At 44.7% G+C, this 27,663-nt stretch overlaps 1 protein-coding gene across 9 annotated transcripts in view; it reads left to right on the top strand.

Moving 5' to 3' along the window:
* Positions 1–26,828, top strand: part of fgfr3 (fibroblast growth factor receptor 3) — a 60,899-nt gene extending 34,071 nt beyond the window's left edge. For 2 of the 9 annotated variants that reach the window (XM_029125441.2, XM_029125437.2), the window contains exons 6-19: positions 5,422–5,545; positions 5,713–5,903; positions 10,398–10,542; positions 11,571–11,749; positions 13,355–13,503; positions 14,091–14,212; positions 14,957–15,067; positions 17,320–17,510; positions 18,185–18,307; positions 18,523–18,593; positions 21,061–21,198; positions 21,965–22,070; positions 22,165–22,333; positions 23,302–26,828. In XM_029125441.2, the coding sequence (XP_028981274.1) occupies positions 5,422–5,545; positions 5,713–5,903; positions 10,398–10,542; positions 11,571–11,749; positions 13,355–13,503; positions 14,091–14,212; positions 14,957–15,067; positions 17,320–17,510; positions 18,185–18,307; positions 18,523–18,593; positions 21,061–21,198; positions 21,965–22,070; positions 22,165–22,333; positions 23,302–23,387 (1,905 nt within the window). In that variant the 3' untranslated portion in view covers positions 23,388–26,828. Of the gene's footprint in view, positions 1–5,421; positions 5,546–5,712; positions 5,904–8,750; positions 8,896–10,397; positions 10,543–11,570; positions 11,750–13,354; positions 13,504–14,090; positions 14,219–14,956; positions 15,068–17,319; positions 17,511–18,184; positions 18,308–18,522; positions 18,594–21,060; positions 21,199–21,964; positions 22,071–22,164 lie in introns of all 9 variants that reach the window. The other 7 variants (XM_029125439.2, XM_029125434.2, XM_029125440.2 and 4 more) reach the window with 5 other exon arrangements.
* The last annotated feature ends 835 nt before the right edge of the window (positions 26,829–27,663 follow it).

The following is a 27,663-nucleotide window of genomic DNA, read 5'->3' as shown; positions in this document are numbered from 1 at the left end:
TGTTGACCTTGGCGAGGAGACCCTATCACCTCCCGTGACCCCCAAGAGCAGCGAGCTAACCCTGACCTAACCTTTGACCCAGGCCATGACTGTTGCTCAACAGACGCTCCATGTACGCGCCCCCCCCCCCCCCCCCCCCCCCCTTTTTCTCGACATCTGATGGTGCTGCCTGACAGGAAGGTTTAGGTCAGGGCCCTGGTCAGAAAACCCCTAATCGAATTAAAACTCAATGGTTCTGACAGGCTAACAATGAACGCCCGACGAAACACACGGACCCAAACACATACAGGTACACACTCAACCCCTTTACAAACACATTCATATGACAGAGCCTCGTCTACATGTTGGTAGTGACAGCGAAGGTGAATAGAACTGAATAAGACCACGACTTAACCACATGTGTCTCATTGAGGATGCTGTATCACTGTGTAGTTAAGCCTTAGTAGATGTTGGTCTGAACCAATGCACCACGCTCACAACTTCAGCAATAGAGACTCACTGAAACAAACACACACTTTTTACATAAGACAATACATGCATACACTTCTGTCATGTCAACCATCTATCCAAATCAAACAATTCGATCTTCTGTCTTCAGATGCTGTTGGCTCTGACTGGATCCCCAGTAAGCACCGTCTGTTGTCGTCTGAAAAGACTTTGAAATGGCCACAGTCGCTCATACTGAACAACGTGAACCAGCCATACACTCCTGCTGTGTTTTTAAGGTCTGAATCCTCTGTGCTGGCCAGCCCGGCCGAAGGCATGCAGGACACATTCGTCTAAAGTGGCCTTCGAGGGCTGAGGGCCTGGGATTGAGGTCGAAGGTGACATCTCTATTGAGCCATCAGTAGAAGAAAGAGACGCGGGGGCGTAGCCCAGCCTATAGAGGAGAAATGAGGGAGGGGCTGGGGATTATTCAGAAGAGCGAGGGGCGTGTCGGTAATTGGTGAGTGTTTGACAGCTCGACTAGGGCGGTTGTAATTTACCACATACGGCGTCAGGGCTTTGTTGTGTAAATGCCAAACCACAGCCGGCACAACCATGACAAGGTTATTATTGGGTTTCTTGCAGTCAATGACCCCCTCAGCTGACAGTTCAATCTGTGCTGAGATAGTTCTCTTGGTCAACCGTTTGAGATAGTTCTCCTGGTCAACCTGTTTGAGACAGTTCTCCTGGTCAACCCGTTTGAGACAGTTCTCCTGGTCAACCATTTGAGACAGTTCTCCTGGTCAACCTGTTTGAGACAGTTCTCCTGGTGAACCATTTGAGACAGTTCTCCTGGTGAACCATTTGAGACAGTTCTCCTGGTCAACCCGTTTGAGACAGTTCTCCTGGTCAACCCGTTTGAGACAGTTCTCCTGGTCAACCATTTTAGACAGTTCTCCTGGTGAACTATTTAAGACAGTTCTCCTGGTCAACCCGTTTGAGACAGTTCTCCTGGTCAACCCATTTGATATTGTTGATGTCCATGTGGAGACATCAAACACTTTGAATCCAGTATTCTTGAAATAATTCCTGTCGGATTAACTTCAGGTCAAATATACATCCAAAACATTCAGATAAGGAATACTTTTGTGCATCCCAATATTTCCCTTTTCAGTCCGTGCTCTCCTAGCGTTATATCTTCCGGACCAGTTCCATGACCTACAGAGCCAGAACCCGAAGCGGATCTACAGGCGATTTTGTTAATTATTGCTCTATATTGCTAGAGGAGAATGTTTTTCGGTAAGAGATTTAAGCGGGATTTGAACGCATGCTGCAGCACTACATGTGGACCACAGACAGCACTCTAGATCACTGGACCACATTAGGTTACTCTAGATCAGTGGACCACCTTAGGTTACTCTAGATCACTGGACCACCTTAGGTTACTCTAGATCAGTGGACCACCTTAGGTTACTCTAGATCACTGGACCACCTTAGGTTACTCTAGATCACTGGACCACCTTAGGTTACTCTAGATCAGTGGACCACCTTAGGTTACTCAACAGCCTGTTTTAATAGCCAGGCTGTAAAAATGTGTAGCTACATGGCTGTTTCTTCTCACTTTCCCTCTCTCTATCACTCTCCCCCTCTCTCCCTCTATCTCTCTCCCTCTTTCTCTCCCTCTGTCTATCTTCCACCACCCTCCCTTTCCCTCGCTCTTTCACTCTCCCTCTGTCTGTCTTTCTCCCTCTCTCATTCACTCCTACTCTCTCTCCCTCTCTCTCTCTCCCTCTCTCTCTCACTCTGCATCTCCCTCGCTGTCTCTTTCTCTGTCTGTTTCTCTGCCTGTTGCTCACTCTCTTTCCCTCCCTCCCATTGTCTCTCCATCCTTCTACGGGTCATGTTAGCTGATGTGGTAGATCTGTCCTGCCGACACGGCCATCCATCCTGGTAACTGGTTCTGCTGGCCCCAGGTATGACTGAACCAACAACCAGAGTTCAGGTCTATAGATGAATAGCATGAGCAGGTGGATCTGACAGGACAGAGGCATTTAGTCAGACGAGGACTGTTGCTGTTTCTGTACAGAGAGCTGAACTTCCCGTAGTTCTGACCGGGCCTAAAGTCTTTCCATTCCCACCGGAGACAGGTCAGTGAATTCAGAGTAAAGCGGCTTAATCACTTAATGCTATGCGGAATCTGGATGCTGATTGGCTAAATGGATAATCACTTTGGGGACTGTTACAACACTGGATCCCTTTTAGGTCATCAGCCTCACATTGCAGAAACAACTAATGTGCACTCAGTCTGATGGGAGAAAGTAGCTAAATTACAATGTTACAGATTCAGGACACAATTTGCTCATATTTCACAAGGACTGTGAACAGACATATGCATATACACACGCACACACACAAACACACACACACAGGCACACACGAATTTGGTTGCTTACAAGAAATCCTCTTAGGATATCTGACGAGATAGAAAACTACCAGAGCGTAGATACTGGACTAACATCCAGTCCAACAACACTGGCCATAGTGTTGGTGTCGGTTGTGGCGCGTCTGGCAAATTATCACGTACTACAAAAGGAATCTGAGCTGAAGAACCGGAACGTCATCAACATGGACAGGGCTGAAGAGGAACAGGGAGTGAGCTAGATGTTCCTCAGAGTCTGCCCATCGGAGTTAAAGACCCCAACCATCCAAGCCACGGATGGTTCTCTATATTACATTATGATAGACATGGTGTGGAGGTGCAGCTTCTTCCCCAGGTCATGAGACCAATGAAGGGTTATGAAATGTTGATGATGTCTCTTTTTGCATCTATTCAGTGTTAATTAAATGCAGACACAATAGACCCTTCCCACACACACTCACACATGCGCACTGTCTATATACTCTGTCATTCACACACCACACACACACACACACAGGTTCATACATACATGAACACACACACCATACCAGGGGAGTGGAAGGACACACTCAGGGGTTGCTGGGAGGGGCAGGAGGAGGGAAGAGTGGCTGGGAGGGGCAGGAGTGGTGAGGGCTCAAAGACATCTGCCAGCCTATGATGTTCCTGCTCAATGTTACCGCGCAACCGTTAAAAAACATTCCGGAATAATAATATTTACACTGGCTCGTTATTTATCCAATTCAGCCTCTGAGAGCAGAGAGTGGAGGAGGAGAGGGAAGGAGAGGCGGAGGAGAGGGAAGGAGAGGCGGAGGAGAGGGAAGGAGAAGGAAGGAGAGGTGGAGGAGAGGGAGAGGAGAGGGAAGGAGAGGCGGAGGAGAGGGAAGGAGAGGTGGAGGAGAGGGAAGGAGAGGCAGAGGAGAGGGAAGGAGAGGCGGAGGAGAGGGAAGGAGAGGCGGAGGAGAGGGAAGGAGAGGCGGAGGAGAGGGAAGGAGAGGTGGAGGAGAGGGAAGGAGAGGCGGAGGAGAGGTGACTAGCAGATCTTTTCTCTACAATAACAGCACTGTATTAGTCTGTAGTAATGGTTAAAAGTTGTTACTGTATTAGTCTGTAGTAGTGGTTAAAAGTTGTTACTGTATTAGTCTGTAGTAATGGTTAAAAGTTGTTACTGTATTAGTCTGTAGTAATGGTTCAAAGTTGTTACTGTATTAGTCTGTAGTAATGGTTAAAAGTTGTTACTGTATTAGTCTGTTGTAATGGTTCAAAGTTGTTACTGTTTTAGTCTGTTGTAATGGTTAAAAGTTGTTACTGTTTTAGTCTGTAGTAATGGTTAAAAGTTGTTACTGTTTTAGTCTGTAGTTATATGGTTAAAAGTTGTTACTGTTTTAGTCTGTAGTAATGGTTAAAAGGTGTTACTGTTTTAGTCTGTAGTTATATGGTTAAAAGTTGTTACTGTTTTAGTCTGTAGTAATGGTTAAAAGTTGTTACTGTTTTATTTAAAAGTTGTTACTGTTTTAGTCTTTAGTAATGGTTACAAGTTGTTACTGTTTTAGTCTGTAGTAATGGTTACAAGTTGGGAAAACCTGAAGCCTCTTTCTAATCTGCATAAAGTTCCGTCACAGCCAGGTGATGTAAATTGTTCCATACTGTGACATCACTCAGTCCCTCACTTAATAGGAGCTTGTTGCAAAGTTCATCCCAGGGTTACGTCAGTGGCAGGGTTACAGTATTCCAGTGTTACTAAGCTTACAGTATCCTCAAGTTGTCAGGGTTGCCACACTGGGCAGCGAGAAGAAGTTGTTCTGGGGTTAAGCCCTGGGATTTGAACTGACAACCATCCATTTGCTGGCTTGCTTTGCTAACTGCTAGGCCACCATACACCGTGTTCTGAGTACATATGTGAAGTATAGATCCTCTTTGTCTGTGAAGTATAGATCCTCTGTATCTGTGAAGTATGGATCCTGTTTATCTTTGAAGTATAGATCCTCTGTATCTGTGAAGTATGGATCCTGTTTATCTTTGAAGTATGGATCCTCTTTACCAGTGAAGTATGGATCCTCTTTATTAGTGAACTATGGATCCTCTTTGTCTGAGAAGTATAGATCCTCTTTATCTGTGAAGTATGGATCCTCTTTATCTGTGAAGTATGGATCCTCTTTTTCTGTGAACTATGGATCCTCTTTATCTGTGAAGTATAGTTCCTCTTTATTTTTGAAGTATGGATCCTCTTTTTCTGCGAAGTATGTATCTTCTTTTTCTATGAAGTATGGATCTTAGTGTAACTGTCCTGATCTAATCTAGTCCATCCCTCTCTCCTCTCCTTCTCCTCTCTCTCTTATCTCATCTCCTCTCTCTCCTCTCTCCTCTCTGTCTCCTCTCTGCCTCTCCTCCCCAGTCTTATGTTGAACTCCCATGCTAACCCAGATTCTCCCCCACCTCCCTCCCCAATGCCTCCCTTCCTCTCCTTGTCTCTCCGTCCCCTCACCTCCTACCTCCCGCCCCCCCCCACCCCCCCCCCCGCCTCTGCCCATCCCTGTCTGTCTGCCCTCCCCCTTCTCTCTTCCCCCCAACCCCCTCAGCTGAGACACCAGCAGTGGAGTCTTGTGATGGAGAGTGCGGTTCCTTCAGACCGAGGGAACTACACCTGTGTGGTACAGAACAAGTATGGGACCCTGACCCACACCTACCAGCTGGACGTGCTTGGTAAGACAACTGGCAATCAACCTGACAGCAGATGTTACCAAACACGAAGAGGTTTTTTACTACAGTGTGACAGATGAATGCGCCCAGGATCTGTAGCAGAAGTGTGTGTGTGTGTGTGTGTGTCTTCGTGTTTGCTAATACACACCTTTCCCATTTGCCCCAATCAGAGCGCTCTCCTCACAGGCCCATCCTTCAGGCCGGCCTGCCAGCCAATCAGACGGTGGCGTTGGGCAGTGATGTGGAGTTCCATTGTAAGGTGTACAGTGACGCCCAGCCTCACATTCAGTGGCTGAAACACATCGAGGTGAACGGGTCTAGATACGGCCCAGACGGAGTCCCATACGTCAACATACTCAAGGTGGGTGTGGCTTAAGAGTCTTCCTGTCTGAAAGGACCAATCGGACCTGTTTCCTGGTTGACTTGAAGCAGTAGGTAGGAGAGCGGCTGTCCACCTATCTAGTAAGTAGTAGCTGTGAAGAACGTTGAGATAAACTCTGTGTGTTAAGGAACAGAGCAGTGGGTATGTGCTCTAGAGTAAAGCGTAAAGCAGGAGTAAGGTGTTCTAGAACAGAGCAGTAGTACATTTTTCTAGTAATATGTTCTTAAACAAAGCAGAAGGTGTTCTAAAACAGAGCATGAATAAGGTGTTCTAAAACAGAGCATGAAAAAGGTGTTCTAAAACAGAGCATGAATAAGGTGTTCTAAAACAGCATGATTAAGGTGTTCTAAAACAGAGCATGAATAGGGTGTTCTGAAACAGAGCATGAATAAGGTGTTCTAAAACAGTGCAGCCTATCCAGCATTCCTCTCAAGGGACAACACCCTTCCTAACCATCAGAGCGTTCTTAAAAACAATTTTATTTAAACTCAGAGTCTCCCAGAGAAATAAAGAGCCTTGCTTTCTCATTTTGGTCTTTTTCTGCATCGAGGGAATAAAATAAACATCTGGTTTGGACTAAAGTTAACTGGTGTGGTGGCGGCACACAAGCAGAGAGAGAGACAGAGGAGAAGAGAGAGGAGAGGGAGGTAAAGAAGAGACAGAAAGGGAGAGAGAGAGGTAAAGAAGAGACAGAGAAGGAGAGAAAGAAAGAAAGGAGAGACAGGAAAGAGAGGAGAGACAGGGGAGACTGAGAGATGAGAGAAGAGAAAAGAGAAAGAGTAGGGAAGGAAAGAAGAAGGATGAGAGAGTGAATTGGAGGGGTGCGGAGAGTTAAATGGTGTGGTGACGGCAGGGAGACTTTAACCACCCAGACTGATCTGCTGCGTCGCCTCGTCTGAGGAGGAGGAGCATGGGAAGGAGGCAAGAGGCACCCGAAAAGCCACCATGGAAAAACTGAGTGAAGGAACGAGGGGAAGGGCAGAGTCAGCAGAGGGGGGAGGGAGGGAGAAAGAGGGGGAGGGAGAAGAAGAGAGGGAGAGAGAGAACGTCAGCTACCCAGACCACGGCTCCGCACTCGGTTTTCAACTCCACATAATTGAACCAGTTTTGCCACTGGGACTGGCCCCACCAACCACACCACAGCTCCACGACTGACAGAGCCTGTGTGGCGGGGGGTGTGTGTGTGTGTGTTGGGGGGAGGGGGGGCTGTGGTCTCCTGCTCTGCTCTGGAGGAGCTAGTACGGTTAGGGAGGTGAAGAGGAGGAGGACTTCTTTGAAAAATGAATAACTTTTTGATGAATGGAAACTATTATGTGAAATGCTATCTGTGTGAAAAGCTCAGAATGCTGATGTCTGGTCTAGGAGTGGGTTGGAAGGAGCCTGGGTTTACCAAAACAAGGTTGGGAAAGTGCAACTATTCCATACGGAAGCGTTAGAAAGTACACACATTTATTGGACTAGCAGGGGGCTGGATTCTACTGGGTCACGATTCAGAAGTTGACCAGGTGTTTCAGAAATCAAGCTGTAAACTGTCGATTTTTATAAAAGGTGTTTGATTTAGTGGCGGGACAGTAAAGCAGATGTACGCTGTGTAGTGACTGGACAATCACTGACTTCTGTTTTCTTTGGTGGCGTTATGTGCTGCTTCGCTTCTCTTCCAATCACACTGAACAGAGAAACGGGCCCCTTGTTAAATACTGGAGTTATGCGATATTACAATCCCCGTCGTCTTAGCCGTGTGTTGTTGAGCCTTTGACATATAGCCAGGATGTTATGAGGCAGATAGTTATATACATACACAGAGATATTACATACATTCAAGGAGACATTTCCACAGCCTGGTGTGCATCAATTCATTTTAGCCATTGTTAGCAGCTAAAGCGATGGGGCCATGTTAACATGATTTAATGGTCAAATTATAGTTACATTTAAATACAAGGTGTTCAATTAGGGAAATAAAGAATAAATGAACGAACAATCATGCTCATCATTGTACATTGATGAATGACAGTTTCTTCTGGTTTCTTTAGACTATTTTCGAACTGAGGAAACATTTAACACTGAAAATATTTTCTATCATGTTGATGTGTTTAATACGTGATGTGTTGACTTGTAAATGTGTTTAATTATTTATTGCATCTTCCTTTGTCTGTGATGTTCCTTCATCGGTACAGTATGACTTGTGTGCGTGTGTGGGTGCGTATGTGTGTGTGTGTGTGTGTGTGCTTGCATGTATGCATGTGTGTGTGTGTGTGTGTTTGTGTATGTGCCCGAGTGGCACCATACGTGTGTGTGTTTGTGCATGCATGGAGATGATGTAAATATAAAATCCCAATGCCCCAGGGCAGTGAAGGGACATTGCCCTTCCAAGGATGCAGTCTGGGATGTGATGTTAAATGTTTGTCCTGACTCTGTGTGGTCACTAAAGATTATATGATTTTCTTCAGCCTGACTCTTGGTCTTTTATTTATCATGGCCACCTTTCAACCCCAGCTTTAAATTGTCTTATTCATTCCCCCTCTCCTCCACCGCTACAAAACATTCAAGTAAAGGACTATTAGGTACTAAACTTATCAATAATGTATATTAGTCACTTTGGATAACAGCGTCAGCTGACTGACCAAGGGCTTGTTTTCATTACGAGTGAGAGAATAAAACGCCAAATGGACCTATCTTGGTTTGAATAATAATTTCCACAGCGTTTGAATCTAGTGTCTCTAGTGTTCGTCGATACGTCCCGGCAAAACGTTGCGTAATGTAAACAAGCCCTGTGATGTCAATACAAGTGTTGTTTACCCTAGTGTATTCTACCCCCGCTCCCTCCAGAGTCTAATCAGCCAGAAAACGGAGGCTCATGTTAAACTGCTAGTGTTGAATGTGACTGAAGCGGATGCCGGGAAGTACTGGTGTCGGGCATCAAACTTTGTAGGACAGTCAGAGAACGCCTTCTGGCTTAACATACACAGAGCAGGTAAACCCACACTGCAACCACCTGGGCCACCCGACTGTCTGCTTGTTAAACCCCCACCACCACCACTTCCTCCCCCTCTCTCACCTTTATCCCCTCACCTATCTAGTGTGCCTCCCTCACTCTCACCCCCTCTCTCCCTCTTTCACCCCTATCTCCCCCTGCTCACCCCCCCTCTCCCTCTTTCACCCCTATCTCCCCCTGCTCACCCCTCTCTCTCCCTCTTTCACCCCCATCTCCCCCTGCTCACCCCTCTCTCTCCCTCTTTCACCCCCATCTCCCCCTGCTCACCCCTCTCTCTCCCTCTTTCACCCCATCTCCCACTCACTCACAACTGTCTCCCCTTCCTGTTCCCTCACAAGCCCCCACCCCATCTACTGTACCTCCCAGACCCGCTCTCCTTTTCTCCCTTACCCATTCCTTCGCCACCCACCCTCTACATCCATCCCTCTCTCTCTTCCTTTATCCCACTACCTCTCCACCCCCTCTCTGTCTTCCTCCATCCTTCTACCTCTCCATCAGTCTTTCCATTGCTCTTACTGGCTTGGGGTTCTGCTAATTGACTGGCGGATGAGCAGACCCCTCCCTCCTCTCTGCTGATTTGCTGGCTGTTCGTGAGCATGGCTCCACACTGAGTTAGTTCATTAGCATGTCTCATCCTTTAAACATCTACTTCAGATCAATACAAACACAATATCGCACCATTCATTACAGCTAGGAGTTCAGCTGCCATCTTCCCCTCCTATGTTGCATACACACAGACACACACACACACACAGACACAAAGACACACAGACACACACACACACACACACACACACAGACACACAGAAACACACACATGCAAACACACACACCCCACCAGTATTGATCTGCAGCCATATTAGTGTGGCTCTAGAGGAGCCCCAGCAGAAACGCTTGATTCATGACCCTGACTAAATGTCCTACCTCGTTACTCAGCTTAAGGAATAAACACACAAAGAACCTTTTCTGTTCTCCCGAAAACACTGCAGTGATTCTTACAGTGTCACTAGACACAGCGCTTTACAGACACCACATGGCCAGACTCTCTCTCTTCCTTTTCTCAACTACTTAGGCCACTGTGGTCACATGTGCTCCCCCCCCCCCCCCGCTTGCTAGCAGTACGTGGTGTGGTCGGTTGTGGTGGTAGTTCTCTGGGGCATTTTGGTGACGGTTTCTCTCCTGTGGCTGTCCGTTGTTTTCAGGTGGCAGAGAAGACAGTCTGAGCGATGTTCCGTCCTGTGAAATCATTTCTGTAGTCTTCAGTCCTGCTTCCTGTGAACCCTGACCTCTAACCCTAACCCTAACTGGTGGTGACTGATCTGGTGTAGAATTTTCCTCCGCTGGGTGCTCTGATGTTTACGGGGGGGATTTTGGTGTTGGTGCATTTTCTCCTGGAGCTTCTGGTTTATGACATTTCTGTCTTCCTGTCCCCTCCCTCTCTTCCTGTCACCTCCCTCTCTTCCTGTCACCTCCTCATCCAGACGGCTGGTATTAACACTACGGATAAGGAGCTAGAGATTCTCCTCCTCACCAATGTGTCTTTTGAGGATGCAGGAGAGTATACCTGCCTAGCGGGGAACTCTATTGGGTACGCTTATCATTCTGCCTGGCTCACCGTCCTACCAGGTATAACACCTCTCCTCTCCCTCGCTACCCTCTGTCTCCTCCCTCCCCCCCTCGCTACACTCTGTCTCCTCCCTCCCCTCCCTCGCTACCCTCTGTCTCCTCCCTCCCCTCCCTCGCTACCCTCTGTCTCCTCCCTCCCCCCCTCGCTACCCTCTGTCTCCTCCCTCATCCCCCTTGCTACCCTCTGTCTCCTCCCTCCCCCCTCGCTACCCTCTGTCTCCTCTCTCCCCCCCTCGCTACCCTCTTTTTCCTCCCTCCCCCCCCGCTACCCTCTGTTTCCTCCCTCCCCCCCTCGCTACCCTCTGTCTCCTCCCTCTCTCTCTGCCCCTCTTTCTCCCTCTGTCTCTCCCAGGTGTAACCCCTCTCCTCCCCCTCTATCTTCCCTCTGTCTCTCCTCTGTCTCCCAGGTGTAACCCCTCTCCTCCCCCTCTGTCTCCCCTCTGTCTCCCCTCTGTCTCCCAGGTGTAACCCCTCTCCTCCCCCTCTGTCTCCCCTCTGTCTCCCCTCTGTCTCCCAGGTGTAACCCCTCTCCTCCCCCTCTGTCTCCCCTCTGTCTCCCAGGTGTAACCCCTCTCCTACTTCATCTTCTGCCTCCATCTTTCTTCCCTCCACTGTTCTCTAAGTACACATATTTTATAACAGTTTAATCTTGGAAATTCTAGGTGTTTAATGGGTGACAATGTTTTAAAATGTAATTTTCAAGTATGATGAACAATTGAAATGGTCCACAGAGATGTTTCAGGGTTTTCCAGGACTGAGCTCACAGAGAAAGATTAGTCTAGTGCACGTCAGCGATGTAGAAAGTGAACTGTGACCACAATCCTATTACAGATTGAACCCTGACCCCCCCAGCCTCATACAGACTTGGGTTTAGGGTCCTTGCAATAGTGTAGGTCAAAGGGCTTAGAGTGTTGTGTGTACGTAAAGACATTTTTAGAATGTCATTCTGTTTCTACGGGTTGTGACTATATTCCATTTTTAACCCTGTGACCTCTAACCCACGATCTTTAAACCCTGACCTGTACCAGCATTGGACGGAAATCCCAAGGAGGATGACTACGCTGACATCTTGATATATGTGACGGGCTGCGTACTCTTCATCCTGGCCGTGGTCATCATCATCCTCTGTCGGATGAGGACGTCTACCCAGAAGACCTTGCCCTCCCCGCCCGTCCAGAAACTGTCCAAGTTCCCCTTAAAGAGACAGGTAACAGGATGTAGATACAAGATTTCCATCAAACTTTTAAACCTGTCTGTGTGTGTGTGTGTGTGGGTGTGTGTGGGTGTGTGGGTGTGTGGGTGCGTGTGGGTGCGTGTGGGTGTGTGTGGGTGTGTGTGGGTGCGTGACTGACTCTAGCAGTGTTAGGTGTCTTCCTATGTAAACCTGTCTGTGTATTTTGGATGTCTCCTATCAACTGTTACAGGCAAATGGAAAGAGGAGCTAAATAGCCTCGAAACACAGTGGGTGCATGCATGGCTTTATGTGGGTGTGCATGTATACTTGTGTGCATGTCTTCATGTGTATGTGTGCGTGTGTGCGAGCGTGCGTGCCTATTGCAGTATCCCAGTTTGCTAACCCCACAAATGTTCCGGTAGTTTAGAGGGAATGCTGAATTTCAAATGCTTTCAATGCAACTGGTGCTTTATTTTCTACGTTTCACCTCAAGAGAACATTACGGTTTCTGAATAGCATTAAAGCCAATAGTATTCCATATCCGACATCAGAGTACCGAGGCTTCTGTCTACTCTCTCCCTGTCGAAGGGGAGAAGCCGGTCGGCGGACATGTTTGTTTCAGCAGCCATCCAGACAGGAGGAGGGGAGGGAGAGGGGAACTGATTGATCACAAACACCTGATCACCCACAGCCTCATCGTGGGGTGGGAGGGGAGGGAGGGAGGGAGGGGCGGACACTAATGAAGTAGGGACCCCAGGCTCAGAGGAGCTATAGAGCCCGGCAGACCCATGATAGATAGAGACATCCTCTGTTCCTGTCACTACAACAGTACAGCCTCAATATCAGTACCTGCTGCACAGATGTCATCTTCCTCACTACCTCCTCCTCCTCATCTGTACATACTCCTCTCTACCTCCTCCTCTTCCTCTCTACCTCCTCCTCTTCCCCTCCACCTCCTCCTCTTCTTCTCTACCTTCTCCTCTTCCTCTTTACCTCCTCCTCTTCCCCTCTACATCCTCTGCTTCCTCTCTTCTTCTTCTTCTCTACCTACTCCTCTTCCTCACTACCTCCTCCTCTTCCCCTCCACCTCCTCCTCTTCCTCACTACCTCCTCCTCTTCTGCTCTGTCTTATCCTCTTCCCCTCCACCTCCTCCTCTTCCTCACTACCTCCTCCTCTTCTGCTCTGTCTTATCCTCTTCCTCACTACCTTCTCCTCTTCCCTCCTCCTCTTCCTCTTTACCTCCTCCTCTTCTCCTCTACATCCTCTGCTTCCTCTCCTCTTCCTCACTACCTCCTCCTCTTCTGCTCTGTCTTATCCTCTTCCCCTCTACCTTCTCCGCTTCCTCTCTACCTCGCCCTCCTTCTATCTACCTCCCACAGCTCCTCTGTATTTTGCTCCTCTCTACTTCCCCATGCTCTTCTATCCCATACTCATCTCCTGCTCTTAGCTACACACCTGTCAGGGTAGAAGTCCGTGGAGTTTTCAGAAAGGAGCCTATTTATCAAATGGACAACCAGGAGGAGTGAACCAGCAGCATGTCAGAGCAGCCTGCATCTATTACTCTCCTCTCTCTCTCTCTCTCTCTCTCATCTTTCTCTCCTCTTCAGAGACTATAACAGTTTTTCTATATCACCTAGCAGGTGTCCTTGGAGTCAAACTCATCCATGAATTCCAACACGCCATTGGTCAGGATTGCCCGCCTGTCATCCAGCGATGGACCAATGCTGGCCAACGTCTCTGAGTTGGAGCTACCCTCCGACCCCAAATGGGAGTTCCCCAGGACCAGGTGACACTTATTGAGTGTTTCAGGCTCAGTAATTGTGTTTCAGACCTATTAGTCATGGGTTTATATTTCTTAACCCTTATTTTACAGTGTTCCTACAGCAATGACCATGGAGCAATAAGCTTTACTCAGGGACAGAACAACCAATGACCATGGAGCAATAAGCTTTACTCAGGGACAGAACAACCAATGACCATGGAGCAATAAGCATTACTCAGGGACAGAACAACCAATGACCATGGAGCAATAAGCTTTACTCAGGGACAGAACAACCAATGACCATGGAGCAATAAGCATTACTCAGGGACAGAACAACCAATGACCATGGAGCAATAAGCTTTACTCAGGGACAGAACAACCAATGACCATGGAGCAATAAGCTTTACTCAGGGACAGAACAACCAATGACCATGGAGCAATAAGCATTACTCAGGGACAGAACAACCAATGTTTTGTGATTTTTACCTTGGTTGCTCTGTGATTTGGTAACTTTTCCTTTGATGGTCAGTTGTTCTCTAAACACCGGGACGCGGTGTTTCAGGTTAGTGTGCAGTCGAGATTTAGACTAACTGTTTCTGGGTGTGTTTTAGGTTAACGTTGGGTAAACCCCTGGGAGAAGGCTGCTTTGGTCAGGTGGTGATGGCAGAGGCCATCGGAATCGACAAGGAAAAACCCAACAAACCTCTCGACGTTGCTGTGAAGATGCTCAAAGGTTGGTGTGAGTACAAAACTGCCATCGTTACTTCACACCGCACAGACTAGTAGGAAGGAGAATACTCTCCTCAGAGGACAACAGAAGACGATTTAAAATCTGCTTTTCTTATCAATAAACCTTTTCTTTCTATCTTCCATTATCCTCAGAGGGGCTGACTATCTCTGTCTGACTGTCGGTCTGTCTCATTAGAGGGGCTGACTATCTCTGTCTGACTGTCGGTCTCTGTCTCATTAGAGGGGCTGACTATCTCTGTCTGACTGTCGGTCTCTGTCTCATTAGAGGGGCTGACTATCTCTATATGACTGTCGGTCTCTGTCTCATTAGAGGGGCTGACTATCTCTATATGACTGTCGGTCTCTGTCTCATTAGAGGGGCTGACTATCTCTTTATGACTGTCGGTCTCTGTCTCATTAGAGAGACTGACTATCTCTGTATGACTGTCAGTCTCTTTCTCCTCAGAGAGGCTGACTATCTATGTTTGAATGTAAGTCTCATTCTCATTTTGGGGCTGACTATCTCTGTCTGACTGTCAGTTTCTTTTTCCTCACAAAGACTGACTATCTCTGTTTGTGTCATTCTCCTCATAGAGGCTGGCAATCTCTGAATGTCTATTTCATGCTACATAGCGAGGCTGGCTATCTCTGACTGTCTGTGCCATTCCTGAAAGACTACTCAATCCAAAACTTTAATCTATTTGTCCCTCTCCATCTGTTTGTCCACTTCCCTCTCTCCCTCCATTAGATGACGCCACAGACAAGGACCTATCCGACCTGGTCTCAGAGATGGAGATGATGAAGATGATTGGAAAACACAAAAACATCATCAATCTGCTGGGGGCCTGCACACAGGATGGTGAGTTCAAACATCCTATTGTTCTACTTTCTGTAGCGTTACTAGACATGGTAAAGCAGTTATACTTTCTGTAGCGTTACTAGACATGGTAAAGCAGTTATACTTTCTGTAGCGTTACTAGACATGGTAAAGCAGTTATACTTTCTGTTGCGTTACTAGACATGGTAAAGCAGTTATACTTTCTGTAGCGTTACTAGACATGGTAAAGCAGTTATACTTTCTGTAGCGTTACTAGACATGGTAAAGCAGTTATACTTTCTGTTGCGTTACTAGACATGGTAATGCCGTTCTACTTTCTGTAGCGTTACTAGATATGGTAAAGCAGTTATACTTTCTGTAGCGTTACTAGACATGGTAAAGCAGTTATACTTTCTGTAGCGTTACTAGACATGGTAAAGCAGTTATACTTTCTGTTGCGTTACTAGACATGGTAATGCCGTTCTACTTTCTGTAGCGTTACTAGATATGGTAAAGCAGTTATACTTTCTGTAGCGTTACTAGATATGGTAAAGCAGTTATACTTTCTGTAGCGTTACTAGACATGGTAATGCCGTTCTACTTTCTGTAGCGTTACTAGATATGGTAAAGCAGTTATACTTTCTGTAGCGTTACTAGACATGGTAATGCCGTTCTACTTTCTGTAGCGTTACTAGATATGGTAAAGCAGTTATACTTTCTGTAGCGTTACTAGATATGGTAATGCCGTTCTACTTTCTGTAGCGTTACTAGATATGGTAATGCCGTTCTACTTTCTGTAGCGTTACTAGACATGGTAAAGCAGTTATACTTTCTGTTGCGTTACTAGACATGGTAATGCCGTTCTACTTTCTGTAGCGTTACTAGATATGGTAAAGCAGTTATACTTTCTGTAGCGTTACTAGATATGGTAAAGCAGTTATACTTTCTGTAGCGTTACTAGATATGGTAATGCCGTTCTACTTTCTGTAGCGTTACTAGACATGGTAAAGCAGTTATACTTTCTGTAGCGTTACTAGATATGGTAATGCCGTTCTACTTTCTGTAGCGTTACTAGACATGGTAAAGCAGTTATACTTTCTGTAGCGTTACTAGACATGGTAAAGCAGTTATACTTTCTGTTGCGTTACTAGACATGGTAATGCCGTTCTACTTTCTGTAGCGTTACTAGATATGGTAAAGCAGTTATACTTTCTGTAGCGTTACTAGATATGGTAAAGCAGTTATACTTTCTGTAGCGTTACTAGACATGGTAATGCCGTTCTACTTTCTGTAGCGTTACTAGATATGGTAAAGCAGTTATACTTTCTGTAGCGTTACTAGACATGGTAATGCCGTTCTACTTTCTGTAGCGTTACTAGATATGGTAAAGCAGTTATACTTTCTGTAGCGTTACTAGATATGGTAATGCCGTTCTACTTTCTGTAGCGTTACTAGATATGGTAATGCCGTTCTACTTTCTGTAGCGTTACTAGACATGGTAAAGCAGTTATACTTTCTGTTGCGTTACTAGACATGGTAATGCCGTTCTACTTTCTGTAGCGTTACTAGATATGGTAAAGCAGTTATACTTTCTGTAGCGTTACTAGATATGGTAAAGCAGTTATACTTTCTGTAGCGTTACTAGACATGGTAATGCCGTTCTACTTTCTGTAGCGTTACTAGATATGGTAAAGCAGTTATACTTTCTGTAGCGTTACTAGATATGGTAATGCCGTTCTACTTTCTGTAGCGTTACTAGACATGGTAAAGCAGTTATACTTTCTGTTGCGTTACTAGACATGGTAATGCCGTTCTACTTTCTGTAGCGTTACTAGATATGGTAAAGCAGTTATACTTTCTGTAGCGTTACTAGATATGGTAATGCCGTTCTACTTTCTGTAGCGTTACTAGATATGGTAAAGCAGTTATACTTTCTGTAGCGTTACTAGATATGGTAATGCCGTTATACTTTCTGTAGGGTTACTAGACATGGTAATGCCGTTATACTTTCTGTTGCGTTACTAGATATGGTAATGCCGTTATACTTTCTGTTGCGTTACTAGACATGGTAAAGCCGTTATACTTTCTGTAGCGTTACTAGATATGGTATTGCCGTTACATTTTCTGTAGCGTTAATGCACATTCTGGTGTTTTACTTCATATAACATTATTGCTTATCTTGACCTCACAATTCAATCCCTTTTCCTATTAATGTTGATTAACACTGAGTATGCCTGTAAAAGGAACCAGAGGGGTTGAGTGAAGGATTAGGGTTAACAGCACCTCTGTTTCAGGTCCACTGTACGTGCTGGTGGAGTATGCATCCAAGGGGAACCTGAGAGAGTACCTGAGAGCCCGTCGACCACCAGGGATGGACTACTCATTTGACACCTGTAAGATACCCGACGAGCAGCTGACCTTCAAAGACCTGGTGTCCTGTGCCTTCCAGGTGGCCCGAGGAATGGAATACCTGGCCTCACAGAAGGTGGGTGGAGTAGTGGGGACAGTTATGGTTGGACACATCCTTTCAGAAATCCAGGCTGGAGGAGTCTAGATTTACAGCGCATTCTCTCCTGATTGCAGGAATCTTCCCCGCAAATGAGTCTTTACTGACTTTACGGTTGATTATTAGTCTACAGTACGTTGAGGTGGAGTCTTAGTCTGTAGGACTTTACGGTTGATTATTAGTCTACAGTACGTTGAGGTGGAGTCTTAGTCTGTAGGACTTTACGGTTGATTATTAGTCTACAGTACGTTGAGGTGGAATCTTAGTCTGTAGGACTTTACGGTTGATTATTAGTCTACAGTACGTTGAGGTGGAGTCTTAGTCTGTAGGACTTTACGGTTGATTATTAGTCTACAGTACGTTGAGGTGGAGTCTTAGTCTGTAGGACTTTACGGTTGATTATTAGTCTACAGTACGTTGAGGTGGAGTCTTAGTCTGTAGGACTTTACGGTTGATTATTAGTCTACAGTACGTTGAGGTGGAGTCTTAGTCTGTAGGACTTTACGGTTGATTATTAGTCTACAGTACGTTGAGGTGGAGTCTTAGTCTGTAGGACTTTACGGTTGATTATTAGTCTACAGTACGTTGAGGTGCAGTTTTAGTCTGATTTTGCAAAGGCCAGTTTTATAACCTGATGTGTTGTTCCTTTTCAGTGTATACACAGAGACCTGGCTGCCAGGAACGTCCTGGTAACCGAGGACAACGTGATGAAGATAGCCGACTTCGGCCTAGCCAGAGACGTGCACAACATAGACTACTACAAGAAGACCACCAACGTGAGACAACATTCATATTAAAATCATGAAATGAAGAATATAGACCACAATTATATGTTTACTTGGGCGCGGTTCTTCTGTTAGGGATGAGGCAGCCACTGTGGTTGGGGGCGCGCCGCAACTGCGGGTTGTATCTGTTTGTCTGTTCCGGGCAGCCGGTGTTTTTCGTCTGTTGTGCTGACGTTGCGGTTCTGTTGTCTGGGTTATTCCTGCAGGGTCGTCTGCCCGTGAAATGGATGGCACCAGAGGCTCTGTTCGACCGTGTCTACACCCACCAGAGTGACGTGTGAGTTGACCCAGCCAGCCGCTCAGCATGTCTCTGCGGCAGCCATGTGGAGAGCTATGCAGGCCAGGCATCTGGGCCGAAATATCATGACTCAGTGAATTAGCGTCAAACATAATGTCCTGCGTGTGAATATGGATTTAATAGCTTCCCTCCCGCTCTCGCTCCATCGTTTCTCGCTCACTCCATCTCTCCCCCACTCCCCCCCCTCTCGCTACGTCCCTCCCTCCCTCCCTCTCTCTTCCTGTCATCTGTGCTGTGTGATAATCCAGCTCCATTGTGTATCAGATCACCGCATTCCATCCAGCGTTTGTTCTTTTATCTCTGAACCAGGCATCAGAGAGGGAAGTGTCACGCAGGCCTGTGTCAGGTTGTGTCAGGCTGATCCGCCAGATCTCATGGAACATCGTCAGTGTTCAGTCATTAACAGCAGAGTTCACTGCGGCCCGGGTAGCCACGGTTTAAAGGGCCTAGCCAAGCAGTAACACCAGCAGAATTTCTGTTCCGAGCCTAACCATGCCCCCCCCCGCCCCCCCAACTCACCCTAATCTTGCCAAACTAACCGTGCCACCGAACCCCCCCACCCCCCACCAACCCTGCTATCCTAACCCTGTCTGAGGGGCAATCCTGACTGAAATACTATGATATACCCAAGCCAGTCTCTCGTCCCCCTCTGTCTGCCAAGCCAAACACAGCCCCGTCTGCAGCATCTACAGGGGGCTTTCTGTGTGCTGCAGTAGACAGGGCCAGCGGACCGTCACAACAACATCCTTTCAGTAGGTCCATTAGACTATTATTACAGATAATAGTCAAAACAGACAGCTGTTCCCACACAGAGTTGAACATGTCTGTGTCATTAACACGTTCAAGAGTTTGACTTGTTGGTGTTTTCGTATGTTCGTGGGATTGTTTGGGGCAATTACCTCTTTGGAATATTGTAATATTACTCTTCTTTCATAAAGTCTCTCATAATTTAAAATCTCGATTTGGAGGTTTAACTTGAGATTGCATTGATTTTACTGTTTGAGGAGTAAAACATTCCCTGTTGTCATAGCTATTACTGGAGTTCAGACCATCAGCAGCCCCTGCCTGAATCAAACAGCCAAGGACAAGTTGTTATTGTTATGATATTATCCTGATGTAGTGGTAATATAGGGAGATTGCTCCTTGTTGTCATGATATTGTGCTGGTGCAGTAGTAATGTAGGGAGATAGGTCCTTGTTGTTAATGAATGGTCCTGATGCATTAGTAATGTAGGGAGATAGGTCCTTGTTGTTATTGAATGGTGCTGATGCATTAGTAATGTAGGGAGATAGGTCCTTGTTGTTACTGAATGGTCCTGATGCAGTAGTAATGTAGGGAGATAGGTCCTTGTTGTTATTGAATGGTCCTGATGCAGTAGTAATGTAGGGAGATAGGTCCTTGTTGTTATTGAATGGTCCTGATGCATTAGTAATGTAGGGAGATAGGTCCTTGTTGTTATTGAATGGTCCTGGTGCATTAGTAATATAGGGAGATAGGTCCTTGTTGTTATTGAATGGTCCTGATGCATTAGTAATGTAGGGAGATAGGTCCTTAACTATCAGGCCTGCAGCTATCTGTTGAACAGCAGTTTAATGATACAATGATACAATGTAGAAGCAATTATTCTGTTCTGGTGGGGCATTGTATTCATCATGCTGCTTGCTTGGCCAGAATGAGCCTGTGGCCCATAGCTCCTGGTGTTGGACAGCATGGATAATTAGATTATGCCTGCTGAGTGTCGGGGCTGGAGGCTAGGGTGGGGAGGGGAGCAGCCGAAACAATAGACCTATGGGTTAATAGGCTTGTTTTCATAGTGAGCTTCAGTAACCAGCAACACCACTCCCCTGACTGCTGTTAGAACCTGAAGAGAAAAGAGCACCACCATGGGTTAGAACCCTGTCTGTATGTCAACTCTGTCTGTATGTCAACCCTGTCTGTATGTCAGCACTATCTCTTTGTCAACCCTGTCTGTATGTCAACTCTGTCTTTATTTCAACCCTGTCTGTATGTCAGCACTATCTCTCTGTCAACCCTGTCTGTATGTCAACCCTGTCTGTATGTCAACTCTGTCTGTATGTCAACCCTGTCTGTATGTCAACTCTGTCTTTATTTCAACCCTGTATGTATGTCAACTCTGCCTGTATGTCAACTCTGTCTTTATTTCAACCCTGTCTGTAAGTCAACCCTGTCTTTATGTCATCTCTGTCTCTGTCAACCCTGTCTGTATGTCAACTCTGTCTGTATGTCAACCCTGTCTGTATGTCACCTCTGTCTTTATTTCTCTCCAGGTTGTCCTATGGGGTGCTATAATCTGTGTTCTGTATCCCTCCAGGTGGTCCAATGGACTGCTGTAATAACCTGTTATAACCTGTGTTTTGTATCCCTCCAGATGGTCCTACAGGGTGCTTTTATAACATGTTACAACCTGTGTTTTGTTTCTCTCCAGGTGGTCCTATGGGGTACTGTTGTGGGAGATTTTTACCCTTGGGGGCTCTCCATACCCTGGCATCCCTGTAGAGGAGCTCTTCAAACTACTAAAGGAGGGACACCGTATGGACAAACCAGCCAACTGCACACATGAACTGTAAGTTTGTGTTTACACGTTATATGAAAGAACTATAGGGGTGTTTTATGAGATTAAACTGACGGTTGTATTATATAGAGCTGTTCCTGGAAAGCCATCCAGAAGCCTGTAGGTTTTCTCTCCAACCCTAATTTTGCACACCTGATTCTAATAATGAGCTGGATGAAAAGCTAGTCTGTCAGGTTAGTCACGACTGGATTTGTGGAGAACCTGTCGATCTCCAGGACAAACATTGAGCAGCCCTGATATAGAGGAACTACAGTGTGATGTACTATATCAAGTGTTGAATTACAAGGAGGAAGTATAGTGCTGTATTCTAAATGTATTATATGGTAATGAGGGATTGTTTCGTCATTATGAACTGGTGTATTCTAAATGTTCTATATGGAAATGAGGAAGCGTTGTTTTGTAAATATGCTTTATTATTGTTATGTACTGTTGTATTCTATAGGTTCTCTATGGAAATGAGGTAGCGCTGTATTGTAAATATCCTTTATTATTGTTATGTACTGTTGTATTCTATAAGTTCTATATGGAAATGAGGAAGCGTTGTTTTGTAAATATGCTTTATTATTGTTATGTACTGTTGTATTCTATAAGTTCTATATGGAAATGAGGAAGCGTTGTATTGTAAATATCCTTTATTATTGTTATGTACTGTTGTATTCTATAAGTTCTCTATGGAAATGAGGGAGCGTTGTATTGTAAATATCCATTATTATCGTTGTGAACTGCTGTATTCAATATGTTCTATCTGTACTTCCAGATATATGATCATGAGGGAGTGTTGGCACGCTGTCCCCTCTCAGAGACCCACCTTCAGGCAGCTGGTGGAGGACCATGACAGGGTTCTATCCATGACCTCCACGGACGTAAGTAACCAGAACTCTTTCTTCTGAGACCCCAGGTAGGCTCTCACATTCATTTCTTAATCTTTTATTAGCTAATACTCTATGTGTTTTACAGGAGTATTTGGACCTGTCTGTTCCATTTGAACAATACTCTCCAACCTGCCAGGACTCCAACAGCACCTGTTCCTCAGGAGATGACTCAGTGTTTGCCCACGACCCCCTCCCAGACGAACTCTGCCTCCCAGACGAACTCTGCCTCCCTAAACTTCCAAATCTAATCCAGGGTATGGACCCCTGTCTTCCAACCCCTGTTAAACTGCTGCAGACTACTGGGGTGATCAGGACGTAGACCCCTCCTCCAGGACATAGACCTAAAGGATTAGCCCCTCCTCCAGGACGTAGACCTAAAGGGTTAGCCCCTCCTCCAGGACATAGACCTAGAGGATTAACCCCTCCTCCAGGACGTAGACCTAAAGGGTTAGCCCCTCCTCCAGGACATAGACCTAGAGGTTTAGCCGCTCCTCCAGGATGTAGGCCTAGACGATTAGCCCCTCCTCCAGGACATGCACCTAAAGGGTTAACCCCTGCTTCCAGGATGTAGAGCTTAAGGGTTATGCCCCTACTTCCTGGACATAGACGTAAAGGGTTTGTCCTGCCTCCCAGGTCCCAGACTTAAAATGTTAGCCTATTCTCCCAGGATGTAGACCTAAAATGTTAGCCCCTCATTCAGGATGTAGATTTACAGGGTTAACCCCTCCTACTAGGGCATAGACCTAAAAGGTTAGCCCCTTCTCCCAGGACATAGACTTAAAGGGGTTAGCCCCTCCTCCCAGGACATTCACCTAAAAGGTTAGCCCCTCCTCCAAGGACGTAGACCTAAAAGGTTAGCCCTCCTCCCAGGATACAGAACTAAAGGGTTAGCCCCTCCTCCCAGGATGTAGGCCTAAAGGGATAGCCCCTCCTCCAAGGACTTCTGGTGAGGCATCTAGAAGGGGATTGGACCCACTTCTACCCTCTTAGTGACATCATTGATCCTGTTTCACATGTGGGACAGAACAACGCATGCAATACTTCCAGGGGCTTTAGGCTTGTTCCTGTTGCAGTTAGAAATGCTGTATGAAACGGAATGCTTTGCATTGAAGGATGGAATCTTCTTTTTTTTCCTATTTTTTTCTTCAAAATGAAAATGTCTATTTTTGTACTTGGCCAGTCTTTTATTATTGTTTATCTGATGGGTCACTGACTCACACAGGTCACATCCTTCCGAGGGGTTACACCCTTCCACGGGGTCATACCATTCCGAGGGGTCACACCATTCCGTGCCTACAGGAACTGTAACTCCAGCTCGTAAGACTGGAAGGAGATGGACAGTAGGAGTTGAATGCCATTGGTCAAGGAGGCAGGGTGTCTGTAACGCCATTGGCTACAGAGGCTGGGAGGGTGAAGGCCAGAATTTTTTATTGTAAATATATAAATTGTAATATGTATCATATTGCTGTCAACAGCCATGTACTTAAAAGAAACAAAAATACGTTTTCTAAAATATTGTTTTAGAATCAAAGCATTGCAATCTAGAATACACTGTCATGATCATGTAATCATTTAAAGTGATACAAAAGGTTTATTTGAATAATTAACATGTATATTTGTAAAGATATTTATAGACTTAACATGTGGTTCATACGTTTGAGAAATCTAGTTTAGGATTTTAGTACTTTAAGCAAATATTTTTTTGGTAACTTATTTTACAAGAGAACAACATTATTTTCACAACTGGCAGATTTTATTTCTCTGTTTTTTTATCCATCTTTTTTGTTTACAAAAAAAGAATGTATGAAATATTTTAAGCAATTTCTATGAGCAGAGCATGACAAGGAAGCATACATCTACGGAGTAAAACATTGAGTGTTACATTGTCTGCAAAGTTGCCTTTCCAAAATTAGAGCAACGATGAACTCTTGCTGGGCAAGAAGAAGCACAGTCCCTGCTTCACTAAACTCACCTGAGAGGGTTTCAGTAACATTTTAGCTAAATGTCAAATTCACCATACAAAGTTTTAAGTACTATAACTACTTTTGTTTCACCATGCTAGTTTTATAAGTAACACTCTTCATCCAATATGTTATTTAAGCTCTTATACTGTAATCAAGACTAGTAATATATTTTATTGAGATTTGTTTTTCACAATGACCAACTTTTATATCAAACTTTGTTCTGTGATATTTGAGTTACATTATTCTAGATTGTTACTGAAGCATTATATTAGTGGTGCTAAAACATTATTCTAGAGTGTTACTGAAACATATTTTAGAACGTTAATGAAATGTTCTAGGATGTTACTTTAATATTATCTAGAGGCTGAATCATGTTATAGAATGTTACTGAAACATCTAGATTCTTGCTGAAATGGGTTCTAGAATGTTACTGAAACATGTTCTGGAGCATAACTGAAACATGTTCTAGAGTGTTTCTATAACATCTGCCCAAGTCCTCCAGGCTTCCTTGCTGCTCTACAGTGTTATTAACATAGAATATAAATATAGTATCTAAATATAGAATATGAAGGCCTGCTTTGTGGCATTAGAATCACAAGACAGATTGTTAACAATACTCTGAATCATGTATGTATGTGTTTGTGTGTTATAAATGTGCCAACATAGTGGAAGATAACAGATTTTTTATGAATGACAAAACGTGCAACAAGATGGTGAAGTGCAACCCTAAAACTTGGTTATCAAGAAAGAAAGTGCCAAATTAGTCTTAATTACTTTTCTTCTTAAAAGATCTCCTGAACCAAATACTGCACTGTGAATGTAAGCAAATTTGTGACTGGTTCTATTAATATGCAGTAAGAGCAGGAAACCACAATCCTCTGCCCTTTATGCATTGGTCTTTCCAGTAGACTATCTGGCTATCTAAATGTTTACCAAGTCTATAAATACGAACTAAAAGGATATAAATGATAATTTGGCATTTGAGGGTCCTACATAATGATCCAGTGGCTGCTGATGAGTAGATTGTTGGATTCTATCTGGTCTATTTGTGCTTCCTCTTTATACATGGTACAATGAATTGGCCCATCTTCTATGAAGTGCCTGGAATTCAATGATAGATTAATTAATTTCATACATTTAATTGCATTTTATTGTATGAATGATAAACAATCATTTGTTTTTGTGCAAGCAGGTTGTTATAATATGAATAAGACCTGTATGTGAGTAAACTAAAGGGCACTTCATCTGTACTCTAGATGTACCCAGTGATACTGATATTGCTTTGTCTATTTATTCTTCCCGGCGGGGGTAAATGAGGGCTCTCCCTATGGTGAGAGGACTAGAGCCGCCACGCTGTTCATGTTGTAGTTGCTGTGTGGAGCAGACAGACCTAGATGTACAATCGTCCTCCCGTCAGACAGTTTTTGTTCTTATTTCGGTTTGTTTTTGAAGGGCTTCAAATTCCTGTTTCAAGTTTGTTTCTGAAGTTCCTGTTTCAAGTTTGTTTCTGAGGGGCCGCTAGTTCCTGTTACAGTTTGTTTCTGAAGGGCTGCTAATTCCTGTTTCAGTTTGTTTTTGAAGGTCCGCTAGTTCATGTTTCAGTTTGTTTCTGAAGGGCAGTTAGTTCCTGTTTCAGTTTGTCTCTGAAGAGCCATTAGTTCCTCTTTCAGTTTGTTTCTGAAAGGCAGTTATTTCCTGTTTCAGTTTGTTTCTGAAAGGCAGTTATTTCCTGTTTCAGTTTGTTTCTGAAGGGCCGCTAGTTCCTGTTTCAGTTTGTCTCTGAAGGGCCACTTGTTTCTGTTTCAGTTTGTTTGTAAAGGGCCGGTTATTCCTGTTTAAGTTTATTGGTCACCTCTGTCTCTATTTATTTTATTGTTTGGTCATGAAAAGATAAATCACCATGCAAACATTTTCCTTGCTTCAGATTTCAGATGAGGGTGTTTCAGGATCCAGCAGAAGTCTTGTTGCCTAAAAGATGCCTGGGACTCTATCCACCATAATTTTTTTAGTTATCATGTTGGTATGTTATTGATTACTTCTAAGTTTGACTGGTTATTGAATAGTTATCAGGTTGGTTGGTTTTTGATTAGTTATAAGGTTGGTTGGTTTTTGATTAGTTATCAGGTTGGCTGGTTATTCATTAGTTATCCAGTTGGCTGATGACTGATTAGCTATCAGATTGGTTGGTTATTGAGTAGTTATCAGATTGGTTATTGGCTAGGATGAATTTGGTTGGTTATTGATTAGTTATCAGGTTGGTTGGTTTGTTATTGATCAGTTATCAAGTTGATTATTGATTAGTTATCAGGTCTGTCTCTCTTCTCTGTGTTTTATGTGTCTATTTTTAATTTTGTTAATAGTGCTGGGCAGTTTGATTATAAGTTAAATTATAGTTTGAAATTCACTTCTTAGGTTGTTTATAAGGTAGATTTTATGTAGCTATGTGACAGTTTTATAAAAACCTTGGGAAGAAAAGCATTAATCAGATTATTTGCATTCCATTAAGGGTTTCTTGCCATGTTAAAACAACAGAATCACTTGGCACTGTATGTGTGGAAACATTTTTCAGAGATTAATTTAGCACCCCAGATAATTTATTTTCCCTTTTCTATTTTTGTTTTTAACTAAAATATAGTATGGTGGAACTAACTACTGGGTAAAACGTTTTTATTTAATTTTTGTTGTTATTTCCTAACTTTAATTTCACTGTTCTAATCCGTCTCTAACATTCCACCAAGTTGAACCCCCAACTGGGAGGCACACCGATGGCAACCCCCCCAGCCCCCCCCCCCCCCCCCCCGCCAGACAAACCTCTGTATTTTCATATCTCTCTGTGCCTGACAAACTATGCTGTCAAAGGTTTTCAATAAACACGTTACAAAAGCAAACCCTGTCTTTCCTTTCATTTTCCATTCAAAATATTAGCAAATACTGTCATTGTATGAGTGTGTGAACTTGTTAAAAAAAACAGCTCTAAGTACTGGATGCAAAGATGCTCTTTCTGTTTAACTTGAAAACGAATTGGGTTCTTCTGAGATCTGTTAAACTAATCTGACCACATTGCTTAGCTGACAGCACGGCATTCCACTCCCTTCAACTGTCCTGTCAATTCACCTGCAGTGTGGGGTAGAAGCAACCCTGCTTCGGCTAAGGGCGGAGGAGCAGAGGTGGAGCGGTCAAGTTGTGCGGAGGGATGGAGAGATGGAGGGGTGTATGATGGGAGGGTATGGAGGGACAGAGAGGTGGAGTGATGGAGGGTCAAGGGATGGAGAGATGGACGGGAGGAGGCTGGTATGGATATATGGAGAGGGATGTGGCTGAGAGCCTGTGTGTTTATGTGCAAGAGAGAGACTCCTGCTGACGGCCTCTGTTGACTGTGGGTCTATACTGAATCTGTTGACTGTTGGTCTATACTGAATCTGTTGACTGTTGGTCTATACTGAATCTGTTGACTGTTGGTCTATACTGAATCTGTTGACTGTTGGTCTATACTGAATCTGTTGACTGTTGGTCTATACTGAATCTGTTGACTGTTGGTCTATACTGAATCTGTTGACTGTTGGTCTATACTGAATCTGTTGACTGTTGGTCTATACTGAATCTGTTGACTGTTGGTCTAT

The sequence above is a fragment of the Esox lucius genome, chromosome 15 (genome assembly GCF_011004845.1).
Source record: "Esox lucius isolate fEsoLuc1 chromosome 15, fEsoLuc1.pri, whole genome shotgun sequence".
NCBI classification, from domain to species: Eukaryota; Metazoa; Chordata; class Actinopteri; order Esociformes; family Esocidae; genus Esox; species Esox lucius.
This window is presented reverse-complemented; position numbering and strand designations above follow the sequence as displayed.